At 45.3% G+C, this 12,553-nt stretch overlaps 1 protein-coding gene across 1 annotated transcript in view; it reads right to left on the reverse strand.

The window, feature by feature from the left end:
- LOC136626705 (zinc finger protein 585A-like) overlaps positions 1 to 7,684 on the reverse strand; it is a 40,205-nt gene extending 32,521 nt beyond the window's left edge. Inside the window, exons 1-6 of the mRNA XM_066601718.1 lie at positions 7,640 to 7,684; positions 6,835 to 6,967; positions 5,735 to 5,914; positions 5,522 to 5,645; positions 5,375 to 5,439; positions 3,882 to 3,984 (exon numbers count right to left, since the gene is read on the reverse strand). Coding sequence (XP_066457815.1) covers positions 3,882 to 3,984; positions 5,375 to 5,439; positions 5,522 to 5,645; positions 5,735 to 5,914; positions 6,835 to 6,930 — 568 coding nt within the window. The 5' untranslated portion in view covers positions 6,931 to 6,967; positions 7,640 to 7,684. The remainder of the gene's footprint in view (positions 1 to 3,881; positions 3,985 to 5,374; positions 5,440 to 5,521; positions 5,646 to 5,734; positions 5,915 to 6,834; positions 6,968 to 7,639) is intronic.
- Between the last annotated feature and the right edge of the window lie 4,869 nt (positions 7,685 to 12,553).

Raw genomic sequence — 12,553 nt, forward strand, 5'->3', positions numbered from 1 at the left:
TGCAAATGTAATCGTAAATGGCATCCCATCAACGGAATTTCAACTGACAAGAGGCACCCGGCAGGGATGCCCCTTGTCTCCGGCCCTATTTGCCATAGCCATCGAGGCATTGGCGATCCGGCTGAGAAGCGCCCCCAATGTGACTGGTATTAAATGGACAGACCTTGAAAGTAAATTAGGACTATATGCAGACGACACAATTCTATTTCTGTCGAACCCATCAAACTCCTTTGCCCAAGCTATGACACATATAGATAGATTTTCCAACTTGTCCGGGCTATATGTTAACTGGTCCAAATCAACAATCCTTTACACAGAAACTGGCCCAAAAAATGACCCCTGTGTCGCAAGATATGGACTAAAACCGGTTTCAACATTTAAATACCTGGGGGTGATTATGTCACATGACCACAACAACACAATAGCAGATAACATAAACCCACTATTAGAGAACATAAAATATAAACTGAAGCGATGGGCTAAGTTACCGCTCTCCGTAGCTGGGCGTATAAATCTCATCAAAATGGCCATCCAACCTAAATGTTTGTATATACTACAACACATGCCAGTGAGCGTCCCTAAACACTTCTTCAAGTCTTTAAACTCCCTAATTATAACATTCATATGGAACTCCTCCCGCTCCAAATTGAGCCTAGCAACTTTACAAAGACCCAAGGAACAAGCTGGAATGGCCCTTCCGGACCTCCGGCTCTATTACCTGGCAGGGCAACTGAGAAACATCCGATCCTGGGTCTTAGATAAAGAACTGCCTATAGCAGATAAACAACTTGCGAAACAAGTAACAGGAAACAGCCTACTGGGCTTTTTGTAATTCCCAGAATGTACCAAAACCTCCGACCTAATCCCGCTCCATAAACTAGCTCTCAGCGTATGGAAGGAAGTAAAGACGCTGCAGAGATACCAAGATGTAGTGCCAGAACTCCCCCTCTGGAACAACCCTGGTCTCACCGCACTACAGTCTGTTCCAGACCCACAGTACTGGACCGCCCTGGGGGTATTTACACTAAAAGACATATACATAGACGAAACACTCCCCACATTCACGCAACTACGCAACAGGTTACAGGCCCCGCACCTCCAACTTTTTAGATTTTTCCAACTAAGACACGCACTGAACTCTCAATTCCCACCCACCTCGACCCGCATATCCAAGTTCCCCACAATCGGCGTCCTTAAGTCCCAGGGGCCCAAAGGATTAATATCAGCCCTGTACACACACCTCCTTTCAGCCAAAATAAGTCTCAATCCACTCCCAACATACGATAAATGGAAACTTGCCATCCCATCTCTTACACCTGAGGAATGGCAAGATATCTCCGAATCCCACCTGTCGGTTTCACCGGCCGTAAACAATAAACTCATCCAGCTATATATTATACATCAAGCCTACCTCACTCCCAACCGTCTACGTAAAATGCGCAATACCTCCTCAGATTCCTGTCAGAGATGCCGCCAACTGAAGGCGGATTTCTGGCATTTAATATGGGAATGCCCTCTTGTCAACGAGTTCTGGTCAAAAGTGATAGACCTCGTAAACTTACTTTTGCGGCCCCCATTATCTATTGACCTGGACCCTAAGGTGGCGCTCTTCGGCCTGCTGGAGGAGGAGGTGTGGCCATACTATACTCGCGTCTTTCTGGAAAAGACGCTATTCCTGGCTCGCAAAGTGATAGCCGTGAATTGGATGGCGATAGAACCCCCCTCAGTCCCACACTGGATCCAAACTGTAAACACTGTAGCCTCATATGAAAAAAATCATATATCAAAATAGAGGCTGCCCGACTAAATTTCAAAAAGTATGGGGAGCTTGGATGGACTCCCACTCAACTTTGCCTACGGTATGAACCCTAAGCCTGAACTACACTAACCCCCTCCTCTTCCCCCCCCCACCATCCCACACCCCCCCCCCCTCCCTATGGACAAGCGCTTAGAACTTGTAATTTTTTTTCTTACCAGGACCAAGAATAAGGAAGAACAGCATTGCATTGTTTTAAAAGTTTAAAAGTTTATTGTTATAAATGATTAACCAAGAAATCTAAGAAATACAGTAGCATAAAAAATGTGTCAACTAACTACAACTATGACTATACCCATATTACTATGTGCCAAGCAAACTTCTTTTCTTTTATTCTGTATTTTATGACTTGATTATTAATAAAAAAAACGAATTAAAAAAAAAAAATCAGGGAGTCTAGTGAGATGGGTACCTCCGTCCTGCCAGCTCATCTTCGATACGGTCAGTAAGCCCCTCCCAGAACGTGGCTAGCAACACATCATTATTCCACCCCAATTCAGACGCTAAGGTGCGAAATTGAATAGCATATTCACCCACCGTGCGATTATCCTGATGAAGGCGTAACAGGGTTGAGGCGGCTGAGGACAAGCGCCCTGGTTCATCAAAAACTTGAAGAAATGTCTCCATAAAGACAGACAGATTATTTACTAGTGGATCACTACACTCCCAGAGAGGATTAATCAATGCTAAAGCCTGACCAAAAAAAATGAGACATAATAAAAGCGATTTTAGCGTGATCGGAGACAGAGAGGTGAGGCAACAGTTCAAAATGTAGAGCGCACTGATTAACAAAGCCCCGACATTATCTGGGATCCCCCTCACAGCGAGATGGCGCCGCTAGTCGAGGACCCGAAGCAGACACTGCGTCTATAACTGGAGTTGCTGCAGCGGCAGCCGCAGCTCTGGGATTCTGTGTCGACGTTGCAGTAACTGATGCACTGCCAAGACGAGTGCTCACATTGTAGATGTAAGCCAACATCTGATCCTGCCCCTGTCGCTGAACTGATAGTTTCAGAAATAGTTCAGACAGACCTGCGTCTTTTAGGTCAGCGGGATCCATGGCTTCCGGGTACTGTTAAGTATTTCGGTGTTGAACCACTGTGTCATTCCTCTGAGCAGGAAAAACAACCCAGGGACCGGATGCTCAACCCTCGGCGCGAAGCTTTGTACGAGGCAGAGACTAGAACTGAGCTAGACCTGAGCTGGTGAGGGGTAATGACGTCCCTGCCCAATAGAGCAGAATGATCATACCGACAAGGACGGCCCCGAGTTGGAACCCGGCACTGCATAACCCTGTCAAGGTCGTAACCGGTACAGGACGTACCAAGCAGAAACAGGAACCAATGATGTGAGTAGGAACCGAACATCAGGAAAAATCACAAGTAGCTTACAGCTACAGAAGACTTCAGATCAGTTGTAACAGAGATACTGCAGGAGCAGCAGCCATGAGCCGTCATAGAAGAACAACCAGACAGAAATACTAGATAGCAAATCTGGGGAAGCTATATAGTGGAGTGATTGTCAAACAGCCTCCAGCTGAGTGGAGTAGTGAGGAACTGTTAACTCTGGAGATGAGCAGAATAAACGTAAACTCAGATAACAGGGCAGAGCAGCAAAACCCGTCTGCTATACTTAACACTTATTAATCTCATGCTGGGCGGTATTATTTGTGTATGCAGGTATTTTACTATATTGCTGGTACATGGGCCGCCCACGGATCTGTGATTGTATGATATGGGGTGACTCCATTGTCAGAAATGGTTGTTCAGGGAAGATTCACATACACTATGACTAAAGACTGAGTGTTGGTCCGAAACGCATCATAGGGGGCGCAATCTTTCTCCGGTTTGTGACTATTTTTATTCATATGGATTTAAAAAAAGCTGCTATTTGGAGTCTCCATGTGCCGGACTGATAGATTTACACTTCATGTGATTGAAATGTTCCCTTAAACATTTTTTTTCATTATGTGCCATTCAAAAAAATTTACATTGTCTTTGGCTGAATAAGGGAATATACAGCTGGAATCCTGACAACACAGACTCTTCTCTACATGTAGTCTCACCTGGGGGGTCATCTGTAGGAATCTCCTCCTTACACGGCTGATCCCCCCTCACATGTGTCTCTGTAGCATCAATAGGGATCAGATCTTCCTCCAGTTTCACCAGCTGTGAAATAAATATTGTAAAAGTCATCACACAGTTGGAGAAGTCATGTGGGAGGTTTTATATGGCCAGAAAAGGTCATTAATTAGTATGAGGAGCCGGAATGACATGACAGCAGTAGTGATCTGGGCCAAATAGCTGCAGGTCTCCTGTATAACTCCAACCTGTTGCTTCTTTATTCCAACCAGAACCAGAAAATAGTGATAAGATGCGGAGATCTAATGTCCGCGGTCGGCTGTAATCCTGCCATCTCCAGCTTTCTCATTACACAAGTATCACTCATATAACACTAATAAACAAAGATTTTGCTACTGGAAGTAAAACATGTTATTTACATGTAATCAGGTGCGTTGAATTCAAATCTGAAGTCAAAATTCACCTAGGACGTCTAGATCTTAAGTTATAGGCGACTACATCTTAGTAGATTAGCCAATGTACTGATACATGGCAACATTATAATTGCCCCACCATTACCTGCATCGCACCTTCCAGCGCCTCGTCTACAACACATCCTGGCAGCCGCAGGTTCCTGTAGCATCCGAGCACATCGGAGCATGTCAGAAAGCTGATGTCAGCTGTTGCTAGGCCTATATAATGCAAGATGGACCAAGCGCAAGCTTCTAGTTGACAATACTATTTTCTTATATGGCTAGTATGTCTGTTTTAGCCTAGAGATGAATAGGCGGCGCTGCGTTAACCATCCAGATAATTTTTGCTACATTGGTGGTCAATACACCACATATGTTCAGCGCACAAACCTGACCAAGAGGGTGAAGTTGCTTACAAGTTTTATTTTGAGTGTAGAGTTGGAAATCCCTTCACAGATATAGACTAAAAAATAATAAACTTTATTCGAAAATAATTAAAATCGTGAACTAACACAAACATATAACGACAGGATAGAGGGAGTTTCAACCCAACTTGTAGACCACTGACGACTATCCACCCTCCAGTGGTGTGACAAGGAGGAACCGGGACTATGGTGCAGAAATTGTTGGTCCCCTTTCAGGTGTAGCTTAGGCACAAATCTCAATAGTGTTGTTAAGGGTTAGGTTTGAACCTGATATTCATCCACTATATTCGTATATCAAGGCACTAGGCTGCTTAGTACTATTATAGAGCTTGAGATAACTAGCCAGTAGTTGTATAACTAGCATAAAATCAGTATGAGTAGCCAATGACACAGTGTATAACTTCCGAACCCGACGTCCAAGGCAAAATCAGACTACAGATTTGGAGTCTACACACTTAGTTTAGTATTGGACACTTGAAATACCACAAGTAGCAGACAATTTTTTTCCCTGTGATCCAGTGTAATAAGCCTGAACACAAGACCTTCCCAGCCGTCCTACAGACCAGAGGAGAGATTTCATGAGACCTTCTCTCCAACTACCTGATCATCCTGTGGAAGAAGAGGCCGGGGACATCTCTCTGCTGCTGTTCTCTTACTGGATCTACCTGCAGAAAACACAGACAGCCAATGAATTCATTCTCTACATACAAATAATAAAGGCCGTGTGGATTTAGTCCTGTCTATTACCTGGTGGTGGTGGGGACTGGTGATCCTCCATCATGACGTTCTTGTACAGATCCTTGTGTCCTTCTAAATACTCCCACTCCTCCATGGAGAAATAGACAGTGACATCCCGACACCTTATAGGAACCTGACAACACAATGATACCGTCATCACCCAGTCACATTATACCTCCATAGCGTTACTGTATAATGTCCCAGCATTCCCAGCAGCGTCACCTCTCCAGTCAGCAGCTCAATCATCCTGTTGGTGAGTTCTAGGATCTTCTGCTCATTGATCTCCTCCAGTATCAGGGGGTGAGGTGGAGGCCCTGTGATTGGGCTCAGGGGTCTTCCCCACCCATCAGACATCGGGGCCTGACAGCCATTACTAGAAGTCTTCTTCACTACCGTGTAATCCTGTTTATGGGGAGATACAACTATAAATATCACTGCATTTTCCTTCATGTCTCCAGTTATGTCCAGCAGTTATTAACTTTGTTGTCTGTATCAAGACACGAATGAAAACAAGGTAGATAACTGAATAAAGCAATCCTAAAAGAGGATGTTCCACCAATACTACTTATCTCCATATCAATGGGATAGAGAATAACCTGACAATTGTGAGGGTCAGACAACTCGGACCCCCATTGATCCCAAGAATGGAGCCCCAACATGATAATTACATCACCTTTGTAATACTGAGGAAATCCCTGAGGACTGGAGTTGAGAAACACAGTTCTAAAGTACGGGCAGCGGGGAAGCATGCCCTTTACTGATTCATTCACTTCAACTCGACTATTTCTGGTGGTCCTCTTGGTGATCAGTGAAGCGGCACTTCAGGGTCCCCAGGATTTGATTATCAGGATCAGTTGGGGTCCCAGTGATTAGACCCCACCAATGAGCAAGCTATTGCCTATCCTGTGGTACAGACTAACTAGTTGGGTGGGATAACATCTTTAAGGCCCTTTTCAGGGACAGATCATCTGGCTGTGTTACAACTGCTGATCGGCAATGATCATGTTAGTCAGTGATTGTTAATAATGTTCAGATGGGTGGATGATCTCCGGGTAGTGCAAGCGATCAATAGTAATGGCTGTTCTTCCCCATAGAGCTAACATCGGTTGGCTGCACTTCTCCCTGATTACATGGGGAAACGTGCAGCAACCAACTGGCATTTTATGCACAAAGACAACGATCAGCCATCACACAAGCGTTCATAGTTATGTAAAGCTTATTTTATTGAATTTCCCAACATTGAGCCGTTTAACTGAAATCGGAGAACCCATGTAACATAGATAAGAATGATGGAACGTGGCGTCATCCCCAGAATCTCTCACCTCTCCTGTAAGCCGGAAGAGTATCTCTAGGGTGAGGGTGAATATACTCTCCGCCATCTTCTCCCGGTTTCTCTCCATCCTTGTCGGGTCAATCATGAATATTATCTGATATAGAAGATATCAGCCGAGGATCCTGAATGGGGAGAAGACGAGACAATGTAACATCATACAAAACCCCCCATAATAATACAATTACTGGAGATAATAAGGGGAAACCGGCGAGGAGGTAATAAAGTGTAGATGTTGTGTTCTCTTGTAAAAAGAGAGAACACAACATCTTGTATATGGAAATCAAGGCATATCGCATCTTCACATGACGGTTGAAGCAAATCAGGGGCCACAAAGGTGATATTACTATATAGCAGTAAATCTGGAGCTCAGATAGCGACTTCCCAATTCCTCTAAGCTGGAATCACAAGAGTTAATAAGAAATCTGGATCATCTTGGGAAGTCCGAGATACAAACGTCAACAGTCTTCAGGTGTTTTCACACATAGGAGTAGATTTATGAAATTGTCTAAAAATCAGAAGTGCCTTGTTGCTCACAGCAACCAATCAGAGCACAGCTTTCACTTTTCAATAGCAGAATATGTAGTGAGCTGAGCTGTGATTGGTTGCTAGGGGCAACACAGATAGTTTTTCTTTTAAACACTTTCATGCATCCCCATAGTATTCTAAGGAACATTCTGTGTGTTTTGTTAGGTTCTTCACCCCTGCAGCGGCCAGATGTGAGTTTTAGGTTAACGGGAAGTTATGAAATACACGAAAATACACAGTTTTTAAAGCATTTTTTCCTCATTTTCTACCTTATTTGGGTCCATGCAGTGTTGCTTTTTCCCACATTGGCTTCTGTACGAAAAACAAAACAAGTGTGAAGAATCTGTAACCAAAAAACACCACTAAAATAATGCTCACCAAAATGTATGATGTGTTTTATGGCATTTTTTCATAAGTCCAAAAAAATTCTGTGCTGGGAACCGGAAGCCGGGGAGTGCTGACAGTGGGAAGGCTTAGGAGGGGGAGCGCCGCATAGAATGAAATCAGCATGTATGTTTTTGGACTATTTTTTGGATGCAGAAATGCTGTGGAATTTGCTCCCTGTCTTTTTTGAACCAGCTCTGTACGTTTTACAACCACGGAGGTAAAAATCACATGTCATGGTAAGCCCCGCCCCTGACCACACCCCTTTGTCCTGCTCTGACCCTGGGAAGATCTGGTCACCTTAGCTACATGTACATCACATACAACTCTGCTTCATCCCATTCAACAGGGATCACAGCCAGCGCAACAGAGTCCTGTACCCACTGATCATCCCCTGGTCATGTGACCCCAGACTCCACCCACACAGGTGAATGATTATGTATCACAGTGGTGACAGAGGCTAGAGATGTGAGAGAGTTCTCTGTCAGACCACAAAGGACGGCCACAACACCTAGCTATCTATAATCATTTAATGCATAATTGAGCCATTCCTAATCTAAAAAACATCTAACACGTGCCCTCCTGACATCTAACACGTGCGCTCCCGACATCTAACACGTGCCCTCCTGACATCTAACACGTGCCCTCCTGACATCTAACACGTGCCCTCCCGACAGGTTTCGCCACACAGGCTTTATCAAGGGAGCTCAGGTAGGCTATAGTGAAGACAACACTGCACTGACAGCGTTTATATAGAGAGAGGGTGGGACCTTTAGAAAAACCCTCTATACTGCTATGATGTTTTGTAGCTCATGTTTCCCCATGGAGCCTCCTTGTTTATCGCATCCCAATTATGTTGTGGAGGCGGATTTATGAATTGGCCAAAGAATGCCGCGGCTCAGCTGATTTGTAATTCCTCCTTCACAACTTGATTGATTCTTCAAACTCTGCTCAGCCAATCAATGCAGAGCTGGATAAACCAATCATAGCCCTCGCATTGGGTTATCAAGCGCTGCATTAATTGGCTGAGTAACGCTGGATAAACCAATCAGAGCCATTGCTTCCTGGAGGCGAGATTTTTCAAGCCCACAACCAGGAAGTGATGCGGGACGCCCAGCGGAGCTCTGGAGAGCAGCGAGAGGACCCAGACCACGCCTGCTAGGTAATGTATTGCTTTTTTTTAAGGCAGTACAGCAGGAGCTTATTATAGGGGAGGGGCTTATTATAGAGGAGGGGCTTATTATAGGGGCGGAGCTTATTATAGGAGAGGGGCTTAACCATATCGCTGTCGCCCGTGTGTGAGAGCGGCTTAAGTGTAAGAGCGCCCCCTCTATCACGCTATTTAGTTATCTCAGTAGGTTTACGGGGCGCGTCCTAGCGGACATCATGAAGATCCGTCCCAATAAAGGATCGCTCCGTTCTAATCTCCCACCAGATCCCCTGAGGGGCGCGGGGCGGCTTCACAAGGCACAAACATGTGATGGACTCACAAACTAATATTACTGACAGCGAGAGGAAGAATCCAGAAGAACAGCAGCTTGTAGTATGGGGAGCGGCGAGGAGAGAAAACACAGGAGGCGATTATACCGATTATACCAGGAAGCAGAAGAGCGAAAGAACAAAATACTGGTCTTACAATGAATGCCCAAAACTGGAGGGCACTGAAGGGGTTAATGATCCCTGCCCCCCCAGTGCTGGAGACCCCACATACCTCCACCTGCAGCCGGACAGGAGCCGTGGGGTTGGTCTGTGCTTACAGGACCTGTGATGATGTCACCGTCATGTGATCAGTGTGTGGGAGGAGACAAGGGGTCACATGACCAGGTCTCTGCTCAGTGGATGCAGGACTCTGCTGTGTGACCTGCAGTTTATGTGTCCCATCAGGATGCATTCAGAGAGCGGATGGAGCAGAGCCGAGTGTGTATGTGAGACAGAGTAGCAGAGCCGAGCGTGTGTGAGACGGAGGAGCAGAGCCGAGTGTGTGCGAGACGGAGGAGCGGAGCCGAGCGTGTGTGAGATGGAGGAGCGGAGCCGAGCGTGTGTGAGATGCAGGAGCCAAGCCGAGCGCGAGCGAGACATTGGAGCAAGGCCGAGCATGTGTGAGACGGAGGAGCAGAGACAAGTGCGTGCGAGACATAGTAACATGTTAGACTGAATGAAGACAATGTCCATCTAGTTTAACCCCCCTTGTTGGTCCAGAGGAAGCAAAAAAAAAACCAAGCCAATTAGCTCATTTGGAGAAAAAAAATTCCTTCCTGACTCCTAATGGCAGCCAGAGTAATCTCTGGATCAACATTTGAGATCATCAGCCCCGCTGGTCACCTAATGTCTATATCCTGTAATATTATAGCGCTCTAGAAAGACATCTAGTCCCCTTTTAAACTCCTCTATGGATTTTGCCATCACCACTTCCTCAGGCAGAGAGTTCCACCGTCTCACTGCTCTTACAGTAAAGAACCCCTTTCTATGTTGGTGATGAAACCTGCTTTCCTCTAAACATAGCGGATGCCCTCTTGTTACCGCCGCAGTCCTGGGTGTAAACAGATCCTGGGAGAGATCCTTGTATTGTCCCCTAATGTATTTATACATAGTTATTTGATCGCCTCTTAACTGTTTTTTTTCCAGGGTGAATAATCCCAGTTTTGATGGCTCTCGGGGTATTCCAGTCCTCCCATTCTATGTATTAGCTTAGTTACCCTTCATTGAACCCCCTCCAGCACTGTAACATCTTTCCTGAGCACCGGTGACCAGAACAGTACGCAGTATTATTCCATGTGAGGCCTGACAAGTGCCTTATATAGTGGGAGGATAATGTTCTCGTCCTTCGCCCCTATACCTCTTTTAATGGACCCCAATACTTTATTAGCTTTTGCAGCAGCTGACTGGCATTGGTTACTCCAGTTTAGTCTACAGTCCACTAGTACCCCCAGGTCTTTTTCCATCTCACTTTTCCCTAGCAGTACCCCATTTAGTGTATATTGGTGACATCCGTTTCTCCTGCCCATGTGGAGAACCTTACATTTATCAACATTGAACTTCATTTGCCATTTTTCTGCCCAAGCCCCCAGTTTATCTAGGTCCGTTTGCAGCCGCACATTGTCTTCCATTGCATTGATTATATTGTATAATTTTGTGTCATCTGCAAATATTGATATTTTACTGTGCAGCCCCTCTATCAGGTCGTTGATAAATATATGGAATAGAGTGGGGCCTAATACTGAACCCTGTGGCACCCCACTAGCGACGGTGGTCCAATCAGAGTACGAACCATTTATTACCACCCTCTGCTTTCTATCATTGAGCCAGTTCCTTACCCACTTACACACATTTTCACCCAATCCGAGCTGTCTCATTCTATATATCAGCCTATTATGCGGCACGTTGTCAAACGCTTTAGAGAAGTCCAGATATACAAGATCAATAGATTCTCCCAGGTCCAGTCTAGAACTTACTTCATCGTAGAGGCTGATCAGATTGGTCTGACATGATCGACCCCTCATGAACCAATGCTGATGAGGGGTTTACCGCTGTTTTCATTGAGGTATTCTAGGATGGCATCTTTTAGAAATCCCTGAAATATACTTCCAATTACTGAAGTGAGACTTACCAGTCTGTAGTTACTGGGCTTTCTTTTGGACCCCTTTTTTGTATATTGCAACCACATTGGCAATGCGCCAATCCAATTGTACAACTCTGGTCTCTATACTGTCTATAAATATAAGAAATAGCGGTCTAGCTATCACATCACTTAGTTCCCTTAGGTTCAAAAAGGTTTTATTGAGCATTTTTACTAAACAAATATACATTAGCATAAATGAAAGAGGGTTAACAGGGAGGGGATGAGCAAAGGTTAGAAGGGGAAGGGGGGTAGTCAAGAGCTATAGTGAGTTCGATGGGAATATATGGATAGGGCAATGGGGACATTTTCTGGATCAGTCTCTATAGTCCAGTAGACCAATGGTTTAACCACCTTGTGCAAAACAGGAACCCTCAATTTTCAGATATCGCTACCTGTGGGAAAGCACTAAATTAACACAATCCCACTGAACACTATTGAAAAATCTCTCTGTATTGGGATGGATTGGTCCCCTCCTATATATATCTTTAATCTTCTGCCTGTTAATCTTAATTATCTATGTCTCTCTTTATTGTCTTGAAGAGTTTCTTCGCAGGCTTCCTTCTCGCTTTCCTAATCATTCAACCAAAACGATATTCAGGATTGGGGTCAAAACAGGCAAACATATAACAGGCCCACCAGGCGCTTTATACACCGAAGGGGGGTCATAACTAGGATTGGACACAAGAGGAAGACACAGGTGGAAAAAGTCAGAGGTCTTTGGGTATGTCATCGCTCACAGGGCCTGTCTTCTGGGGCCCTCTTCCTCTTTTTTAGAGGGTACCTGTCTCCAGCCACTTTCCTAGTGGACCGAGGACCTGAAGGTCATCCAGGTCTGCCATGTGCGGTAGTACTCCTCCCAGGTTCCCAGCTCATCTGCTCCCAGTTCTTCAAAATGCATTAGTGTGTGGATCTCCTCAACCCACATTATCCGGGTTGGGGCAACGTTGGAGTGCACAACCTTGGGATAATCCTCCTAACTGCAATGATACAGAATCGGAGGAGGCCCCTCTTGGTTTTGCTTATTGGTCTTGGTAGCATAGAGAGAAGAGCCAGTTCCGGGGTAGGAGACCCCCCCCCCCCCCCCCCATGGCAGATATGATTGTATAGCTCTATCACCTCCCTCCATAGATTTGACACCCGAGGACACCCCCACCAGATATGTAGCATTGTGCCTCTACTA

Source organism: Eleutherodactylus coqui, chromosome 4, assembly GCF_035609145.1.
Source record: "Eleutherodactylus coqui strain aEleCoq1 chromosome 4, aEleCoq1.hap1, whole genome shotgun sequence".
In the NCBI taxonomy this organism is placed as follows: Eukaryota; Metazoa; Chordata; class Amphibia; order Anura; family Eleutherodactylidae; genus Eleutherodactylus; species Eleutherodactylus coqui.